We start from the raw sequence: 22,078 nt of genomic DNA on the forward strand, positions 1-22,078 counted from the left end.
TAACGGATGATGCTGAGCTGAGATAATCGCCAAATAATCGATAAATCGCCAAATTTTAATTTCGAGAAAAATGTTTGTTGATGTTGTTTGGCGGAAAATGAATTAGCCCGAGTGCGGCGATGATAAAAAGTATCATGTTTCATAGAGGTAATAGAGTTCATAAAGTATTAGTTAATAGCGTGTGAATAAAAGGGAGAAGGATGTATACAATATATAGTGATGACTATGTGTATGTGTTGTAAGAGCCTTCGTAGACTCGTGGTTGGACAGCTGGATTACAAACCTGCGGTTACAATCTTCGCGAGTTCAAATCCAGAATGATGTGAGATCTCATTTCCAATATTTTAGTAGCTATAGCCGGGCAGGCAAATATTTAAACAGAAGATAACGTACAACACATTACGACAAACTTGGAGATTTATATATATGTGACGGCTCGTATCATTTTCAATACAAACGCGGCATTTCATATAGCGCACAATAGGCTCTCAAAGTGAAACTTGTCCATGCGGCTCAGACTTTTGTGTTTTGAGGTCATGAACTTTCTAGGGCGAATAGTATGTCAGGAATTGATTTCTGAGGCGTTTGATTGGCTAGGATGCTTAATTAGACTGTTTTGCAGACTTTAAAGTGGTTGCTAAGGACGATAAAAATGGCGATTTTTCATTTCCGGTTATTCGGTCTGCGTATCGTATTTTAAAATGTCTTACCGCGATGTCGACGGTGGTGATTTTTGGAGAGAATTTGAGGAGGTAGATGCAGATTATTTAGATTTACAATGTAGAGAAGAAAGTGATAGTGATTCTGGAAGCAGTGAGATCGATTTAGATCTTGAGAACGATGGGTTAGATGGGAATTTTCAGCCGAGTTTTGTGGATGACAGTCGTAATTTAGAGACATCTTCTACAAATAATGCTGCTCAGCCGTGCTCAGATGATACAGGTACAGCTCTGCCAGCAGATGTAGAGTTTCATCTCAGTGATGATGAGTACCTACTGCAAGCAGGTAGGTGTATTCTAAAAAAGTATTGAATGTATTATTGTGAGTATTATTTTATTATGTATTATCTTATTAGTAGGCCTATTATTATGTAGTATTATTATCTTCTTCCACAGTTCGGTGTAAACGACCAACCTTTTTTTCCCTTACCAATCTAACACTCAGTGTGATACATGTATTTAGTGTCATGAATTCATATTTACCTTTAATCAGCTAGCACCGTCAATGACCTGACTGATAATTGTTAAGCTTACAAGTTGTTTTTGTTTTTAAGGGTGTAAACCGACATGTGGCTGCATTGCACGGTTTGAAGTGTCAAATATACGCATGATTCGCACAGTCAACCAATCACTAGCCAAGGAGAGCAGAGATCTTATCATTCTTGGGAAGATTTCAGCCATAATTGACATGTCAGAGACAACTGGCAAAAAGCATAAACACAAGGAGATGCAGCGAGAGCGAGACCGCTGCAACTTTGCTCACGAAGGTAGGATGTTTTTTGATGTTACTGTGGAAAATCTGTGATCGAAAGCTGTTATTGTGATTTCACACCGCTACATAATGCTTTCTGGTATGTAGGTCAGAAAATATGCCGGGAAACATTTCTTTTCCTCAACGGAATTGGGAAAAATACGTTTCAAACACTGAAACGACACTATAGGACAGAAGGAGCTGTACCAAGGAGTTTCAATTACCAAGGTAGGAATAAGAGGGCTGTCACATCAGATGATAGTAAGAGCATTGCAGACTTCTTAGACCACATCACCTCCATTCACTCTCTTGACCTTCCAGGCCGAGTTTCAGGTAAGCCAACTATGTTTTAAAATTTTAAAATAAAATGCTTTTAAAGCTTAATTACGATTATTTTTTATTTTGCAATTAGTTAACTTAAGTCATTTATAGTGTCAGAGCTACGTTGAACAGTATTCATCAAAACATTCCAATAGGGTTTCGACGTGAGGAACTAAAGATTCTGCCTAGCAGCTTCACAGTCGAGTCAATATATGAGCTCTATAAGCAAAAGTGTCAGCAGGCTATGCTTAACTTCAAGTGTAAGTCGACATTCAGAGCAATCTGGAAGGAGCTTCGGCCTTACCTTATCATCACCAAACCAAGTACAGATCTGTGTTGGCTCTGCCAGAAAAACAACATGGCATACTTGAGGTATGTGCGTTTACAGTTTGAGTCTTGGTGATATTTGAGCATATTGAATATTCTGGCAAGTGTTCTTGCACACTGCCCACTACCTTTCGTTATTGTTTGTCACAACAGATCTGCAAACCAACCGTTACATAAACGAGCTGCAGAGATCGATCAGCAGCGGATTCACCTGGAACATGCTAGACAGGCACGCGAATACCTTAATGAGTGCATCCTGTCATCACGACAATATCTTACACAAGGTTTGAAGCTCGGTGCCAACACTCCTCTTACTGGACCTCCCATTGCTCACTACGGATTTGATTATGCACAGCAGGTAGGTCAAAACATTTTTTTAAACATTTTTTGTTGCTTGTTACAAAACGCAAATCTCATCTTTTATTTTCATCAAAAACACACAGAGCCCAATATATAAAAATAATTACTCGACTATTACAAGGTTATAAGGTTATGAATGTAGTGTTTCAAGTATAAACATTGCTGAGTTTTAGCAATTGGCAATTAGCAATTGCAAATGCTAAATAAGAATTATAAAAACAATCAAATTTATAAATAAAAATATACATTTAAGAATGAAAATAGTAAATGTACAGTGTACTTGCAAGCCTATAAAGAGCAAAAAATGTTTTTTTTTTGTTTAATTCTTAGGTCCACTACCCTGCCGACCCACAGCAACCTGGGCCACTCTATTTCAAAACCCCTCGGAAGTGTGCGCTATTTGGGGTGGTCTGTGACACCTTCCCTGCCCAAGTGAACTATCTGATAGATGAGGCTGCTTGTGCGACAAAAGGAGCCAACAGCGTCATATCTTATATTCATCACTATTTAGAGACTTATGGCCTCGGTGAAGAGAAAGCTTTGTTTCACGCTGACAACTGTTGGTATGCAAACTACAACCAATGTTTTGAAGTTTCATGCTTGTATTGAAAATGTATTGATAAAATTATATATGTCAAACCCTTTTTAGTGGCCAAAATAAAAACAACGCAGTGATACAGTACTTGGCTTGGCGTGTTGCAAACGGGCTGCACAAGGAGATTGAGCTGAATTTTCTTGTCGCGGGTCACACGAAGTTCAGCTGCGATTACTGTTTTGGTCTGCTAAAAAAGAAATACAGAACTAACAGAGTTTCCTCTCTTTCCGATATAGCTGAGGTATGTTTCTCATTTTGTCAATTAGTGAAATAAGAATTTGCAAATCTTGCATGCGCTATTTATACACAAACTATCTAATGGTTCTTGGTTTCCTAATCTGAGTTTTATTTAATTAGGTAGTAAATGGCTCGGCTCGCATAAATCATGCCCAGCTTGTCATGGATGATCATGGCAATGCGCTCGTTCCAATAAAGGACTGGAGCGGATTTCTTCATTCAAAAAGCAAAAGGATCAGCCAAATTAAGAGCTACCACCAGTTTATCTTGTCGGCGGAAAGATTAGGTATAATTTATTTGGTATTCTTTAACCATACTAAATTTTGTCTTTTTAAGTACGACAGAGAAATTCAATAATGTTGTCCAATTAATATAATACGAATAGACAGTGTGTGCAGTAATCATTGTTTTGCTGCAGGCAGTGTCCGAGTGAAAAAGCATGCCAATAGCTTGGAGAGTGAGGACATACAGCTTATGTCTCCAGAGTCAGCCAGGTCAGGGCAGCCCGTAATCATTCCGCCGCCTGGTCTGAGTGTTGAACGTCAGAAATATCTGTTCAAGGAAATCAGAGAGTTCTGTGATGAGAGCAAAAGGGATATCGTGTGCCCAGCGCCCATTCAACAGCTTTCACAGCTCGATATGTTTGCTTCAACGACTGCAGAATCTAAAAAGACTGCTAAAAAGTCTACTAAGGCTAGCTCTACCACCCCGATACGGAAACGTAAAAATCAATCATAGACAGCAGCAGAGGTGCTATTATTTTATTTTTTTGTTTATATTATATTATTATATTATTTTCATGTTGTTTTGATAATATTTTTATAAAATTTAACTTACTTTAACTTAAACTTAATTTACCTGACAAACAGGTAACATTCATCTCAAATTGTCTCCCCTGGCTCAGAGGCCCTGAATCGCGTACCCTAAAGGCGCTAACTCATTCATCTCCGTAAAAGTTCTGTGAGTGAATTGGGTGATTATTCTAACACTGATACATTTGCATCATTGTTATGCTGAAAATCATCAGTTCAATGTGCAACACAATTTAATAATAGCTCCTTTACTGTGTATTAATGTGTTCTTTTCCAATGACACAACATGTGACCTTGACCCCCTGTTTCATGTATTCGAGTTCATGTGACGTCATTGGGACCCGTTTCATATCGTTCGCCATGTTCTCTTCCCTATAGATCGCAATATTCATGAAAATGTCATGTCTGTAGCGTGTGGTTGCTATGACCTTCCAAAACGTCAACAAAGTATACTGTTTAAAATTCAATCCATCAACTTTAAAGACAAATTTCTCAGTTTGTTGCGTCGACCATATTGACATACACCTTCTTCGATAAAAACCTGTATCTCAGGTTAAATTGCTTCGATTTCAATTCCGAAAACAGCTTTGAAAAGCTGAGAAGTTTCTCTATTACTTCAGGCTAAAAAACAATTTTGTGATCTCACCTCATTTGTATTGAAAATGACACGACCTGTCACATATCTACAAGCTTTACTACCTGGTATTGCTCGAGTTATAAAAAAGTGTTTGTAGAGAAAATTGATTTGTATTTAATCTATATAATAACATTTGCCATTCTCACTTTCAAACTAAATATCATGAGGAAAAAGTTTTTTGCAGATCAAATAAATTAAAAAAAATAAAACAACTATAAAAGGGTTTAGAGGTAAATGAGAAATAATTAGCAAATAATAGCTAAATTAAGTCGGTTTTGCTACAATTACAATAAAAGATGATTCGGTAATAATACAATTAATACGAACTGAGAAAACAAAATAAAATCCTGAATATTTTGAATTAATAATAACAATTCTTGCATAAAAGTGTGTGTATAAAAAAGGTTACTGTTCTACCAGAAGCTATTCATAAAAACTCTGAATACGATGATACTGCATGGAACCCCTTGATACCGGTTTCAAATGTGAAAATGCAATACCGTACTGACTTAGTCTAACTGAACAGAGAGAGAATGTCGAGACTCTTGCTAAGGAGATAATATAATTGTCAGTGTGAGAAGAATTGGCCTTGACCCAAGATATAGTAATTGAACCTTACAAAAAATATTTCTGGACAGGCGCATCGTAACGCGTGGGCGCAGTGCTAAAATAATTAGCATGTGCATACGGTATACGGTATACGGTATATGATAACAATTTTATACAATATGCTGTTGTACCTCAGTGGTAGAGCGCCTGGATAAGTAATATGTAGATGCATTCTTTGTGAGTGGATTCAAATCCATGAGAACGTGGAATATATATTCCAAGATTTTAATAGCTATAGCCGGAACGACATACATAAAACTAACTTTGAGAAATAGATATACCGTAAAACTTCTAATTGAACGCCACCTTTGTTCGAACGCCACCTCTATTTGACCGCCACTACGAAAGAAGGGTTGAAAAATAGATCGCCGCCTTTTATTTGAACGCCACCTCCATTTGACTGCCACTTTGACTATCTTTGATTTTTACGAACCCATGATATCAAGTGATCAGAAAAGTGTCCACAAAACCGTATTAATAATGAATGGTTTACGTTAATAACAATCAATTCTTTCGTTACCCAATTCCAAAGCCATCGGTTTTTTTCATTAAAACTTTGAAAGCAGCTCCATAGAAATAACTACTAACTGTCTCAGTTAGTGGTAGTTCCTTGTTTAACACGGTCCCAATACTTTGAAGGACATGCAAATAAAAACCAGTTCGCAAGTGGGGGACCAAAGGTTACATTTATTGCGAGCAAAACTTTTACATGAATGCAGCGTGTGAAAGTTTTGCTTTGCCAAAAAATTGTTTGCACGCTAATATTGACTAGTTCAGCAGTGCAGAAAAAGAGTTGAGGCCAGAGGATATTGTGAAAGGTATTGGACAATTAGGGGATGTTTGTTCCATCGAAAGCAACAATCAGAACACAGCTATCTGAGCAAACGATAGAAATATTTTTGTTTTAAAAACGTAAATTTTTGTTTCTTCAATAATATAAGTATGGTTCGTTTTTGTCACTTGTTCATGAATATATATCTGTATAATTTGATAGATTATCATTATATAACTTATAAATATGCAGATTTATAGCATGCTTTTTAATAGCATTCTTGCGGCTATTTTAAATTGGCTTACAATGGATCGATGCTCATAACTCCACTTCTATTGCACATTAAAAGCTAGTTTTAGCAGGAAACTGTAGCAAACATGTCAATTAGTGCAATGAGCTTTTGTTCAAAATTGTTAAATATAAACATAAAATAAAAACATGTCTTCCAATTTAAAATGAAATAAAAATTGTAAATGCCAACAAATTGCATAGAAAGACACAGGCTATCATATCATCGCAGTTCAATTACAAGCATTAGATATCTACTGTTAGAGACATGTCTCAGTTTCTCGGGGATTTATTAAGAGATCTTTGACAAGTTGGAGGTAAGTTAGCAAATATATTGCATTCGAAAGGTTTAGTATCGCTCCACCGGAACAAGAGAGCAAAATATAGGCGACATTCACTTTGCCTGCAACAGGGCTAAACTTATTTTCTGAAAATTCTGACGAGCCATTTGAAAAATAGACCGCCAGCCTCTATTTGACCGCCACTATAGAAAAAAGGTTGAAAATAGAGCGCCATGCCGTTTAATTAGAGGTTTCATGGTATATACACGTATATATAGATAGAAGAGGAGTTCGGAGCGTTGACCAATTGTAAGCTTTATATAACCGCAAATAATTTGCTATGAATTTGGCAAATTTAAGTTATATAATAATAAGCTATCAAATGCTACAAGTACATGTGACATGTGACATTCATGAACAAGTGACACGAACAAACCGTACTTATAATACATGCAGAAACAACAATTACCATTCTCGAAACAAAAGAGTTTGCACCATTTGCTTGGCCAGTTGCGTTCTGATTGTTGATTTTGTTTGGAACAATTTTATTTTCTTTTATTTCGTCTTCTGGCTATTTATTCTCTTTCAAAATGCTTTTTTGAACCTCAACTTTTCTTCTGCTAAACTAGTAGATATTAGCATCCAAACAATTTTTTAGCAGAGTGAAACTTTTACGCATTCAATTTTGCACAATCATTTAGCTCCATGGTTGCTAAGCACAACTTTTATAAAAACTTAAAGATTGAGTTCTTGGCTTAAGGTTGGCTAAAAATTTGAAGGCGACACCATAAAAATAATTAACAACTGTATCAGGCTATTAGTAGTTTCTTGTTTGACGCGGCCTTGATACTTTGACGTATGTGAAAAAAACCGTTTACATTAACGATAATATATGAATTATTAAAGGTTGACTTGCAACAAAATTCACATTATAGTTATATAGTATTAAAAGATTCACCATGTCTTACTCTGCTGTGTTGTAGGTGCAAAATATGTAGAAATGTGATTACAAGCTCCTAAAAGCTCAAAAACAAAAAGCCGCCGCAGATTGGAATCAATTTATTTCTCTGGCGTCGACATTACATTTGGTCATTGTTTTGTCACGTGATGTTCTCAAGTGAATTGAAAGGCCAATGAAAGGCTCAATATAGAACTTCTCATAGCACTAGTTTATGACGAACACTTCGGGTTTCACAGAAGACCCTGTATAAAATATAGATGCTCGCTACTTTACAGTTTTGTTTCAGCTTGATCTAACCATCTAGTCGTAATCTGATCATGTGACCCAATACTTGGAAAATAATTTCTGCAGCACTTTTCGATTATTACAGGTGACCAACAGGCTCGTCATGATTATCAGACAATGATATGTACTCCTTCGAGCTAAGGTTAAAAAATTAAACAAATTTTTATGGTAAGTTATAAGATATCCGTGCTAAAAGTGACAGCATTACAATGATGATAAAACAGACGCGTAAGAACAATAGATATGGTTTTATTGAATGCGTGAAGTATATTTGTGAAAATATTTTGACAAATGAGGTTGCGTGAAAGTTTAAACAGAAACCATTTTGTACAGCTACGTCCCATTTGAGCCGTTTTGAGAAGAGATTCCAAATAACGGCGGTCTCATGTGGCTGCGATTAACTGTTCGTTTTTGAGCTTTTAAGAGCTTGTAATCACATTTCCACATATTTTACACCTACAACACAGCAGAGTAAGACATGGTGAATCTTTCAATACTAAATAACTGTAATGTGAAGTTTGTTGCAAGTCAACCTTTAATAATTCATATACTATCGTAAATGTAAACAGTTTTTTCACATATGTCCAAGTATCAAGACCGCGTCAAACAAGAAACTACTAATAGCCTGATACAGTTATTAATTATTTTTATGGTATCGCCTTCAAAGTTTTAGCGAAAAAGCCACAAAGCTTTTGAGTTGGAAAACGGACTTCGATATGAACAGAAATAATGAAAGAATAGATTGTTGCTGCTGATATTATTACTGCGATTTTGTGGACACCTTGCTACTGATCTCAAGATATTATGGGCTCGTAAAGATCAAAAAATGTCAAAGTGGTGGTCAAATGGAGGTGGCGTTCAAATAAAGATGGCATTCAATTAGAGGTTTTAAGGTAACTTTGGAAATTTACAAAAGTTTCAACATGAAGCCCAAACTTGCTCCTCTCCAACTAGAAAAGTATCTCCTGCTAATTTAACACGATGTTATGGATGTACTGCGCTGGTTTTAACAACCTCAAATATCTCATAAACTAAAGTAAGACAACAGCAGCAGGTGACTAGATATACCCCAGGCCGCTAGTAACGCTGGATGCCTGTTGAGTACTAAAGCTGACCATGAAGAATGCTCTGTCAATGTCTCTCAGAAATGATCATTTACTCTCGGTGCCTTTCGCAGCTGCGTTTTACGTACTGTATACATGTATAAATTATATATATGTATATATTATGCATGTATTTTATTTAAACTCTATTTTATCTTTTTTAAAGCTTTTTCTGATGTTTTACAATTGATATTTATTTTTTCCCATTTTTCCCTGTTCTTTCATTCTTCCTCTTTTTTAATTTTTTTTCTCATTCATTTTATTCGAAGTTCTATTACTTACTTTTCCAGTTTCCAGTTTTAAAGCTTTGTTCGTTTTCACTCTTTTTTATCACAAAATATAACCAAATAACCTTAGTGCCTTCTGCAACAGTCAGAGGAATATACTGTATATAAATTATAGATAGCCTATAATACATGTATTCCATTATAGCGCATTACGTTGTACAGGTATATTCTTGCAATTTGTTGCGTTTTATTGCACTATCTTGCACTTAATTGCATGGTGTTTCATGGTAATACATTATATTGAAGTGCATTATATTGTAATGCATTATATTGTAGAGATTAATCTACCGCATCACAAAGCTAATCTTTTTATTTGCTGCCTACGTCTGTTTGGCTTTTCCCGGAATGGTTGTTGGGACGTTATCAGCCCTCAAAAGAAACATCTCCTCAGATGTCAACCTGGACACATGGTTCAAAATAGCAGCTCAAGAATACAATGTGAGTTATTATCTAGCTTCCAAGAAATTTAATGAGGCTGTTCCAAAAGCAATAGTTTGAACAGTGATCAGGTAGTTATATGAAACATTCTATTTACCTCCCTTTACTCTGTCGAACAGTTATCAGGTAGTTGTATGAAACATTCTGTTTACCTCCCTCTACTCTGTTGAACAGCGATCAGGCAGTTATATGAAACATTCTGTTTACCTCCCTTTACTCTGTTGAACAGTGATCAGGTAGTTATATGAAACATCTTGTTTACCTCCCACTACTCTGTTGAACAGTGATCAGATGGTTATACGAAACATTATGTTTACCTCCCTCTACTCTGTTGAACAGTGATCAGGTAGTAATATGAAACATCCAGTTTACCTCCCTCTACTCTGTTTAATATTCCTGGTGTTCCTAAAACTGCTATTTTGTTTCCGCAGGAATTCTAATCTTTATTACCAGCTAAATCTCCGGCATTGCATAGGTAATAAAATAATCATCTAATGTTTTTGAGTAAATTACCAAATAACTTTGAGTAACTTTGAGTAAGTTTGAGTAACTTAGCTAGTAACTTACTATAATAAGAGCCGTGTCCTACATCTGAAGCTAACGCGTGGATATATGCATATACGTTATGCTTATATAAATCTTAAAGATTGACTTGCAACAAAATTCACATTAAAGTTATTTGATATCAAAAGATTCACCGTGTCTTACTCTGCCGTGTGGTAGGTGCCAAATATGTGGAAACGTGATTACAAGCTTTTGAAAGCGAAAAAACGAACAGTTAATCGCCGCCATAACAAAACCGCCAAAGATTAGAATCTCTTCCCAAAACGGCTCAAATGGGACGTAGTTGTACAAGATGGCTTCTGTTTACACTTTCACGCAACCTCATTCGTCGAAATATTTTCACAAATATACTTCACGCATTCAATATAACCATGTCTATTGTTCTTACGCGTCTGTTTTATCGTCATTGTAGTGCTGTCACTTTCAGCACTGATATCTTATAACTTACAGTAAAAATTCATTTAATTTTTTAACCTTATAGCTCAAAGGAGTACATATCATTGTCTGATAATCATGACGAGCCTGTTGGTCACTTGTGATAATCGAAAAGTGCAGTAGAAATTATTTGCGAAATATTGGGTCACATGATCAGATTACGACTAGACGGTTAGACCAAGTCGAAACGAAACTGTAAAGTAGCGAGCATCTATATATTTGGTACGGGGTCTTTGGTCAAACCCGAAGTGTTTGTCATAAACTAGTGCTATGAGAAGTTTTATATTGAGCCTGTTATTGACTTTTCAATTCACGTGAGAAGATCACATGACAAAACAATAACCAAATGTAATGACAATGTCAGAGAAATAAACTGATTCCAATCTGCGGCGGCTTTTTGTTTTTGAGCTTTGAAGAGCTTGTAATCACATATCCCCATATTTGGCACCTACCACACAGCAGAGTAAGACATGGTGAATCTTTTGATACCAAATAACTGTAATGTTAATTTTGTTGCAAGTCAACCTTTAAAGTTTGTGTGTCACTATTGTATTATCTTGAGTGGGAATAGCCTCTACATTTTATCTCTGCTCGGTCAGACAAAGTACCAGACAAAGACAGTCTGATGTCTCATTTTTACATTTGTACCAGTATTGGGAGGTACCAGTATCATCGTATTCAAAGTTTTGATGAATAGGTTCTGGTGGAACAGTAACCTTTTCTACACACGCGCGCACGCACACATCTATGCACTAATTCTTGTTATCATTAATTCAACATGTTCAATATTTTTAGTTTTTTTTTCAGTTTGTATTAATCGTATCAATACCAAATTATTTTTCATTATAATTTTTGCAAGACAGCCATTAGTGGCTAATTATTTCACAATTACGTTTAAACACTTTTACCGTTGTTTTATTTTGCTTCTTAATTTATTTGACCCACACAAAATATTTTCCTCATGATGTGAAGTTTGACAAAGTTACAGTTGTTTGACAAAGTTTAAAAACCTTTACTGTCGTTTTTCTTCTTAAATTATTTTAACTGCACAAAACGCTTTTTTCATAATCTGAAGTCTGAAAGTTAAAAGGGTTAAAGTTAAATTTAGCCCTGTTGCAGGCAAAGCGAGTGTCGCCTATATTTTGCTCTCTTGTTCCGGTGGAGTGATACTAAACCTTTCGAAGGCAATAAATTTGCTAACTTACTTCCAACTTGTCAAACATCGCTTAATAAATCCCCGAGAAACTGAGACATGTCTCTACCAGTTGATATCTAATGCTTGTAATTGACCTGCAATGGTATGATAGCCTGTGTCTTTCTATGCAATTTTTTGGCATTTACAATTTTTATTTCATTTCAAATTAGAAGACATGTTTTTATTTTATGTTTATATTTTACAATGTTGTATAAAAGCTCATTACACTCATTGATATGTTTGCTACAGTTTTCTATTTGCACTTGTTTGCACTTCATTGATATGTTGCTGGCAGCCAAAGCTAACTTTTATGTGCAATAGAAGTGGAGTTATGAGCATCGATTCATTGTAAGCTGTGTTAAGATAGCCGCAATGAAGCTATTAAATAACATGCAATAAATCTGCATATTTATAAGGTATACAGCAATAATCTATCAAATATATATTCATGAACAATTGAAAAAAATGAACCATGTTTATATTACATGCAGAAACTAAAATTGACGCTTTTGAAACAAAAAATATTTCTATCGTTTGCTTGGATAGCTGCGTTCTGATTGTTGCTTTCAATGGAGCGAACATTCCCTAATTGTCCAATAGCTTCCACAATATCCTCTGGCCTCAACTCTTTTTCTGCACTGCTGAACTAGTCAATATTAGCGTGCAAACAATTCTTTGGCAAAGCAAAACTTTCACACGCTGCATTCATGTAAAAGTTTTGCTTGCAATAAATGTAACCTTTGGTCCCCCACTTGCGAACTGGTTTTTATTTGCATGTACTCCAAAGCATTGGGATCGCGTTAAACAAGGAGCTACTACTAGCCTGAGACAGTTAGTAGTTATTTCTATGGTGTTGCTTTCAAAGTTCAATTTACCATCGTAAATTTAAGCGGTTTTTTTATATATGTAGGCTACTTCGAAGTAGAAAGACTGTGTTAAACAGAAAGCTACTGCTAGCCTGAGATCGTTATTAATTATTTCTATGGTGTTGCTTTCAAAGTTTTAACAAAAAAAACAAAACGCTTTGGAATCGGATAACGAGCAAATTAGTAGTATTGATGTCAACAATTTATTATTAATATGATTTTGTACACACTTTTACTGATCAGTTGATATTATGGGTTTGTAAAGATCAAAGAATGTCAAAGAGGCGATCAAATGGAGGTGGCGTTCAATTGGACTATTAGAGAGGGGCGGCCTATTTTTTCAACTCTTCTCTCAGGTGGCGTTCAGATAGAGATGGAGTTCAATTAGAGGTTTCACGGTATACATATCTATATATACTTCTCAAAGTATGTCTGTCGTATGTCGTGTATCGTATGTATGTCAGTTTTCCGGCTATAGATCTTTAAATAATTATTTTCCGCGATCTGAGGGATTCGTACTTACAACAATATTCTCATCGACGAGGGTTTATCCGGATGCTCTACCACTGAACTATAACACCATAGTTACTCCATGCGTTTTCATATAGAATATACAGCCTGAGCGTGCTAATTATTTTCACCAAAGATTTTGAGAGTTGTTTGACTAGGAGCTTGAACATAAATTCTCGACTACACTGGAGCATGCGCATTGCAGTTAGCAAAACTCAGGAAACGCTTGGAAACTGATAAGCATTTTACGCTTCGTAAATTCTTAACAAAAAGGGAGAAACTATGTGGGACGACGCTTCCTGTACCAAAGAAATTTGCTAGGGAGTTAACCCTTCCTGTCGAGTTACCCTAAATGGTGTAGGAGGATGAGTCTCCTTTAAAGATGTAAAGTAAACAGGCCAATGCTGTTTCTATTTTCTTTTTCTTACGAATTTTGATGTAACTATCTGTTGCATATTTTATAGTATTGTATTTTAACCTTTAATGCTTTGGATGTTTTAAAAGCCAAACGTACGGAATGTTTACTTTTGCTTTCTTTTTCTATCATCATAAGTATAAAACATTTTATTAAAATTAAGCACGATCTATATATACCCGTTTCTATTTATAGTATGCAGTATACAGTACAGCTTATGGTGTAAAATGTTGAAGACATACTTTACCGAAGTATATATCCAAATTTACCCAAGGTTTTCCTCATCTTGGAACGGATTAAAATCCACTTAATTTTGTTTTAATAGAAAAAATTGTTCGGATCTCGAAAAACTCGGTTACCAACGCTAGAACAGTTCCGCTAGAATAGGTTGAACAGTACATTATTAAAAGGTATACGTCACTAAAAGTTATGAACTTTTAAATTTACAGTGGATTGAAAACCTTTTCCTCATGATATGAAATTTGAAAGTTTCAGTTGCTTGAAAAATTTTGAAAACCTTTACAGTTGTTTTTATTTTGTTAAATGTTATTCATTTTGTTAATTAGCGTTTATTCTAATAGCGATATAGTATAGTAACAAGTGCTATTTCTTTTCCTCAACAGCCGAATGTTCCGTGCGGTAAATGCATGATTCAAAAAATTTCTATCAGTTTTCACTTTGTGTATTAGCAGCTTACACATCTTTCCTTCTATACCTAACCAATTAATAATTCATAATTATTTTCACATTTTACAACAATTTTAAGATTAATGTAAGATTATCCGTAAACTTTATCGTTAGTATCAGTTATTCCTCACTCTCTTATATTTACATACATTTAAATACTTTGATATATATTTCTCATTCTCTTATTACATTTATAAACTTTGTATAACTTTTGAAGTTTATAATATAAGTTTTTATGGTTTGTTACGTTATCGTTTTTATTGCAACTTGCATTTTTTAAACATAATTTGAGTTTAATATCTGTTTGAAGTTTACCCATTATTCATTGTCCTATCACTGTTACCTATTATTACTTAGTTAGTTTCCATCCTTGATTATTAATATTAATTTTTCATTCAACCATTTTTGGCAGACATTGTTCTAATAAAATTTCAACCACAAAATACTACCATATTGCGTCATATTTTTTTATTGATCTGTTAAATACATGTATTCTCAGAAGTTATACATTGTCTAATACTTCCAAAGAAAAGAACCTGTTCTGCACAAAATCATTCCTTCATGATATAAAGTTTGAAAGTTACAGTTTGACAAAGTTTGAAAATTTTTACAGTTGTTTTTATTTTCTCTCCTAATTTATTTCTACTACAGAAAACACTTCTCTCATGATATGTAGTTTGAAAGTTATAATGGTAAATGTTGTTATTTGTTAAGGACAAATCAATTTTCTGTCCAAAGACTTTTTATTACCCGGGCAACACCGGGTGGTACAGCTAGTATAAATCTAAAAGTCTGCCATTCGGTCTGTTCAGCTATAGCTATTGACATCTAGGAATGAAATATCCACTTTGTGCTGGATTTGATTTCAGAACCTCCAGTTCATGAGGTGATAACATAACCAATTAAGCTATGTGAGATCCAATGGCTTCATTAGGCAATATGAACCGTTATCTAGGTTAAAATACGCATAGCACTCCGTGTTACGTGTTATGCAACGTCACTAAAGCTTACTCTCGTGGCTCTTATTAGTAAGTTTAACAATACGGATACTAGCTTACTCAAATTATTCATCAGCATGCCAGGCTAATGGCAAGTGGAAGGCAACTACATTGCTTGCTACTGTTTATAAGCTGTTTTTTAATCACTGTGCAACGCCGGGCATTCGGCTAATAATGATTTATAATGCAGTCATTAACTTGAAGCGTGCTAGTATTTTTGCAAGTGATGGATAAGTATGTACCCTATTATGCCATAGTGTGACACGGACAACATAGTGTAGCAGATTAACTCACTGGCCTGTCAACCTAGAAGTTCCAGGTTGAAATCCTCAGCGAAGTGGTTTATTTCGTTCCTGACACTTTACTAACTGGATAGACGAAAGATGAACGTCGAGATTCATTCATGTAGATCAACATCCTTAACCTTTTAAGAACATTTAAATTTAACTGACTTCAAAGTTGAGTTTGTTTAAACATTCAAATATTTATAGTTTTTCTCTTGATCTTCTTCTTTATTATCAAAGCTTCATTGAAAGCTCACATTCTCTCACTCGCTAAAAACAGGCATCATGTAAAATGAAACAAATATACTTTTGTTGTTTTCCTCCACAATCACTTTTTATTTTTCTTTTGTTGTGCAGTTTACATGTTTTAGCATTATTATGTATTCCCTTATAATATTGTTTTATACAGTGCATCATAAATTACATTGTCCTGTTATACGTTTTTTTCTTACAATATGGAACAAAATGTTTTTTTGTTTCTGCCATATGACTGTTTTTCGCCATGCATTATCAACAAAAATTTCTTTCGAATTTCAAATTTGGCAGTCAGTAGGCTGAATATGTCGGAATAACAAAAATGCTGATATGCTATTCGTCAAACTCCCTCCCACACCGCATAAAAGAGATACGATGCTTGTTCTCTCTCAGCTCAGCATTCTTTGTGTGCAAATTACTAAAAAGTAAGCAAAAGTGATCAATGTACCAGCTCAAGTCACATCACTCCAAAGGTATACAACATTTCATTTCAATTTTTGATGGCTATTAAGTGACTAAGTATGCTTTCAAGAATGACATTGCTCGAGCTTGCATGTCAACTTAGTTTAAAAAAGTACTTAATAACTCTATAAGTAGTTGTCGATCTCTAAGAAAAGACAACTCTACATATAATTTACCTTATGAAAACTATCGTCACTGGCATTTGGCATATTCACCATAATTGGATTTGCCTTTGATATCTGCCTAGGTATAGCGATCTTTCTAAAGAAACTTCCTGACTCAGCGGTCGGAACACAAGATCCAGAATCTTCAGAATCCGATTAGACCAGCACTAAGTAGTATTAGTGATGTTATAACCAACACTAACCATTGTTTGGAAGGAAAATCAATTTTAGATACAAATTGGAGTTCGCCTTCCAAAATGCAATTTTACAATGTAGGGATGCTGAGCAGATTAACCCATAAATATATGTATGACCTTGCTATCTTACCTGATAGCAAGGTTGTAATAGTAATATTTTATTTTTGACATTTATAGAGTGGTTCTTTAGTTTAGAAGTTTCATGCTACCTGTTAGACATTAGGGGCAGTGTATACCCCTACCAAACTCTCGAGTATTTTATAACATCTGATTTAGGGCTAAAATAATCATCTTCTTTTAAAGACTGCCTCACAGTGATTTCGCCTCACAGGGAGGCAAAATAAAACACCAGACATGCCAACATCATTAATAAATTTGGTTATGTTAAGATCACCAAGTATTATTTTTACCACTTCCTGCCTTCTGTATCATCCTTTTCCTGGGTATCAAGATGGCAAGGCACTGTGTGATCATAAAGAGACAATGAAAGAAAAAATGAGTCAAAAACAAATACATGTAGGAGTGATAGAACAGGAAGCACATTCTCATATGTAATTTCTAGTGTAAAGAGAATAAATTGGGATTCAGAGCCTGATGTGCAGCTGGTATTAAGATGCAAAGTAAAGATAAGAAATAAAAGTATTTCCATCAGTTTATACATTCAACACAGCAACAATCAAAAATAATTTTAATACTAAAATGAAACTGGTTGTGGTTTTACTGGAATATTCCGGGTCTTGATCAGAGCTAGCTACTTTCTATAATGAAGCCGTGAAACCTATTGACTATAATTAACTATTAACTTAAGTTTAGTTAATAGGTCTATGAACGAAACAGTGAGGGAAGCATTGCGCAACTGTTTGACACGCCCATTCAGCCTTAATAATCGGGGACAGCCCTATGTTCCGCAAGGCCCTATATTCCGCAAATCGCTACGGCTCAATCTCCACATTTATTGCTGTCTTAACAATGCGGACTTAAAAGTGGCTGATGATTCGCCAAGACAAAAGCGCTATGCCTATGCGCTATGATGTTTCTCACGCAAATGTTCCTCACTCGAGATTGCGCAATATAATTAAAGGGCCTATATTCCTCACTTCATAACGCATGATATACTCGCTTGGGACTATGTTCCTCACGCGAGATTGCGCAATTTAGTTAAAAATCAATATAATTATAATAATTACTCACTGAATATTGCGCAATACATGTATACTCAAAGGGCCAATGTTCCTCCCTCAATAGTTATCTCAAAAGATCAACAACAGAACCAAATACAATACATGTAGTTACATCTGGCAACTGAAGAATGACCATGTTTGGTAATCTATTAACTGGAAACTAATAAAAAACCATTCACGTAACAGTAGTTTCATAGGATGCAACAGGTGCTTGTGGAAAAAATTCTATACCTTCCACTTCTACTCTATATATTCTACTCTTCACATGACCAGTTTACCTAAGAGCAATGAGCTAATCAGTACATGCAGGCAATCATAAATAATTATGTATAATAATAAAATGTAAATGTAATATAATAATATAATAATAAATAAAATGTATTCTAAACATGTACCGCACAGAAAGATGTTGAGTACCCAATGAATTATATATTGCAAGATTGTTTGCAATATATTGCACTTATTTGCAATAAGTGATTGCCAATTGTATATAGTCAATATATTTATGATTCTATCGTGTTCTAGCAATTTCATTGGAGGGCCTCGACAGGCATAAATTATTTAGTAATAAATGATTTCACATACTGAAGTGTTCTCTGTCATTTAATTGAGATTATATAACGCAATATGTTTTTATAAAATAAATGTGGGTCATTGTAAATCATTTTCTTGACAGAATATTTTATTGCCCTGTAGTAACTATCCATCGTTCGTTTTCCCTGTTCTAACTGTCTCTTGAGCTTTGTCTTTGTTCCTCTAACTTTTGCTATTTTTTCTGCCTGCAAACTATTAGTTTCTCTGAAATGAAAATATTGCATATAAATAAAACTGCATTTAAAAATCTTCTAAGGGTTTGTTATCAGTTCCGCTGTACATATATACATGCATCAGATAAGAATGGTTTATAAACAATAAAGCATTGAAAATAAATTGTGTCATTGAACATTAACAAAACTCACAATCAATACAAATTAACCATTGTCCCGCAAAGTCTGCCAAAGAAAGTAGATTACAATGATCTGTCTCATTTTTTCGTAAAAAGTCGAACCTCTTTCAGCAGCTGCGGCTCGTTGTTTATATAAGACTTCTTTGTCTTTTAAACAGGAAATGAGGAGCCATATCGAAGGGTGTTCCTTCCATCATTGAAATGGCTGTTCTAGGCTAGGCATTAAAAAATAAAAATTTGCTGAGTAAACTTATAGTATAATTAGGCTACAAGAATTATTTTCTTTTTTATCCACAATTTGAACTCACCTTGTTCCCTAAAGTTTAAATGAAATCGCATAATTTTTATTTTAACTTTGTGGAAGCTTATTTCTCATTTATAGCATATTGCTCTTAGCTCATTAGCCTTTTATGCCCTTAGCCTGAGAACTGCACATTTTCACAATCATTTACATAATATTTTATTTGCACCTATTCAAAAAAATATTTAAAATTTGTAGTAAATACAACGGATGCGTGCTTTTTGAATGCTTCTTTTTTATAGAATTACTTTGAGGAAGACAAAATTATAAATTGAGTATCAATAAACTTTGCTGGTTTTCAATATGTAGAAACTTCAGAGTAATATGAGTCAGAAACAAAAAAAATTGGCACATGATGTGTCATTATAGAATATAGTCTTAATAATAAAACACTGCCTTCACACTGCTAGTGAGAATTGCTTTTCTTGGACATTTTGGTAAACAACATTCAACATATTCCACAAATGTGAACAATATACAATAACTCGAAAAACTTTATTGTAAACCATCACTTCTCTTGCATGGTAGCAGACAATGTCTGATTTTTTTTATTGTTAGCTTTTAATATTTACCTACTACATAATTGTTAGTCTGTGTGCTTATATCTCAAAAATATACATTCCGCATTGTAAATGGAATTATTGGAATTATTCCACATATAAATGTATTATGGAAGTAAGTTAGTAACATCTCCATGGCTGAATAATCTTTTGCTGCCACCATTACAGCTACTGATCTCTTTAAGCTACTAGAGCAATAAAAAATTAGAAAACATTAATTAATGATTTAGCTGTCATAGAGAAAGCATGCTGGAAATCATACTATTAGATGTTTGATAGGATTTATAGGTGGCAAACTCAGACATTTGCTGAATTTGCATTCTTAAAAAATATTTTGTAAAACTGTTTCATGGCAATTGGTGGCTTGTATTTTCTGGCTGCTTTGAATTTACACCAAAATTATATTATACTTACAAGTTATATTATTTTTCAAAGAACACATGCCAGATGAAAGGTTTCAGTCAAAGTATTACCGTATATACTCATGAGTTTTTGGGAGACGACTTTAATGTAAAACTTTGGAGGTCAACTTATGCATGAGTAATATTTATGAACATACGGCTGCCGAGTCGAATGGAATGTGAATGTGAAAAGAAAACTCCATTATTATACAAGCGATATACACATCGTGGTATAAAACCTTAAAGATGTGGTTGCGTCAAATTTGAGTTGAATTTAAAAGAAAGTATTTTTTTTGTCTATCAGTTGATATGTTATTTGTTGTGTTAGACGATCTCATTGTCAAGATATTTGAAGATTAAAATCGAAAAAAAATGATCACAGTACAAACACTCAGGCCAAAAAGAACATGCCCAGACTTGCCCAAAATGATGTAACGCGTGATACAACCTGTCTCTATCTCTCGTATTCAGATCGGCTATTGTGATAAAAGTCTAGTCCTACGCGGCTCTATTGGCATATATCTTATTTTGTATTTGCTCATGTTGGCTAGAGTAAAACTTTTAATCCAGCAACAGATACATTATTATGAATGTTTCAAAGGCCTCAAACAAGGGAAATTGAAAGCTTGTCATATTAACTTCCTCTAAATGCTGTGTAAACATTTGAGTATTGACTACCAATTATACCGGTCTACAGTAATTAGGTCGTCGAGTTAGCTTATTTCATCATGGCCTTTGTATCAGCTAAGTTCTCAGTTGCTACACGCACACCAGAAACTAGCTACTAAATAAAACAGGCACGCCACCATCTTTGGAAATAATACGGTATGTTCGAATATATGGCGAAACCAACTGCATCCCAAAAAGTCATGTATAGTCAACATAATCTAGTCATTATCAGCATCAATTTGTAGAAAGTTTTTTACTGGTCACATTCGATTAGTTAATTCAAGTACAAAACAAATGGTTTTATGAGTTGATAAAAATAGTGAATGCAAAACAACGTCAAGTTCGTTGAAATCAATTAACCCAGCAATTCTGGCAAAGGGTTAATAAAACCATCCTTGCACCTGGTTTTCGGTTTGTGGACTCAGCTGTTTTCACTTAGTAGGGTGAAGCATAAAATCTTTTGAACTTAATATTTGGTCCGTTGGAATTGAGTCGAGCTATTCAAAAGTACCTGTCAATACAGCTCTGATTACACTTCATAAATCTATCTATCAAAGAAGATTTCAGCACAGATGTCAACAGGTCTATGATGTATTCAATATGTTCTGCAAATCATGTTTTGCATTGTCTTCAACAATATTATTTTATTGTATAATTTTTGCAAGCCAAAAAATTTTCATCGCAGCACAAAGTTTTTATTAAAAACAACCATCAAAGTCGTGGCCATTCACACAGTTTCAGCTCATATAATAGGACAAATTAATCTACTGCGGTAAACAAACAAAACATATTATAGTTTGTGCAGCACACATTCGTATCTCTCTTTCCCATTTATGGCAGTTTCCAGACCGACACGACTGCTTCACTAGTGAACCTGTAAACATAAACATCTTCCAACATTAAAACAAATGTAATAAATGTCATTCACATATATATATATATATAAAATTGTTTCCTCACCCCGGATACCCCGTATGGGTGGTAAATTCTGCTCTAACTCGGGTCTCCTACCAAAGACCTGGGAGTTTGAGCACTCGCCTCAAGATCTTAGCTGTTCCCAATAGCGCAATTTTCTGCAACTCACCTGAGTTGATTGTTGTTAGTATTTGGGCAAGCCACATTTTATGCGCCGGTGTTAAAAAAAAAAATATATATATATATTTATAAATAATGGTTGAGACTTCACTGATATAGTGCTCAAAGTG

General features: G+C 34.6%; 1 protein-coding gene across 1 annotated transcript; it reads left to right on the forward strand.

Annotated features, from left to right (window-relative positions):
- The first annotated feature begins 701 nt into the window (after positions 1 to 701).
- Positions 702 to 4,048, forward strand: LOC137397313 (uncharacterized). Its single transcript, XM_068083602.1, has 9 exons — positions 702 to 1,005; positions 1,274 to 1,486; positions 1,579 to 1,803; positions 1,947 to 2,163; positions 2,272 to 2,476; positions 2,809 to 3,041; positions 3,128 to 3,314; positions 3,431 to 3,596; positions 3,729 to 4,048. Exons 1-9 carry the CDS (start codon positions 702 to 704, stop codon positions 4,046 to 4,048), a joined length of 2,070 nt encoding a protein of 689 aa, XP_067939703.1.
- Positions 4,049 to 22,078: the final 18,030 nt, after the last annotated feature.

This window comes from Watersipora subatra, chromosome 5 (genome assembly GCF_963576615.1).
Source record: "Watersipora subatra chromosome 5, tzWatSuba1.1, whole genome shotgun sequence".
NCBI classification, from domain to species: Eukaryota; Metazoa; Bryozoa; class Gymnolaemata; order Cheilostomatida; family Watersiporidae; genus Watersipora; species Watersipora subatra.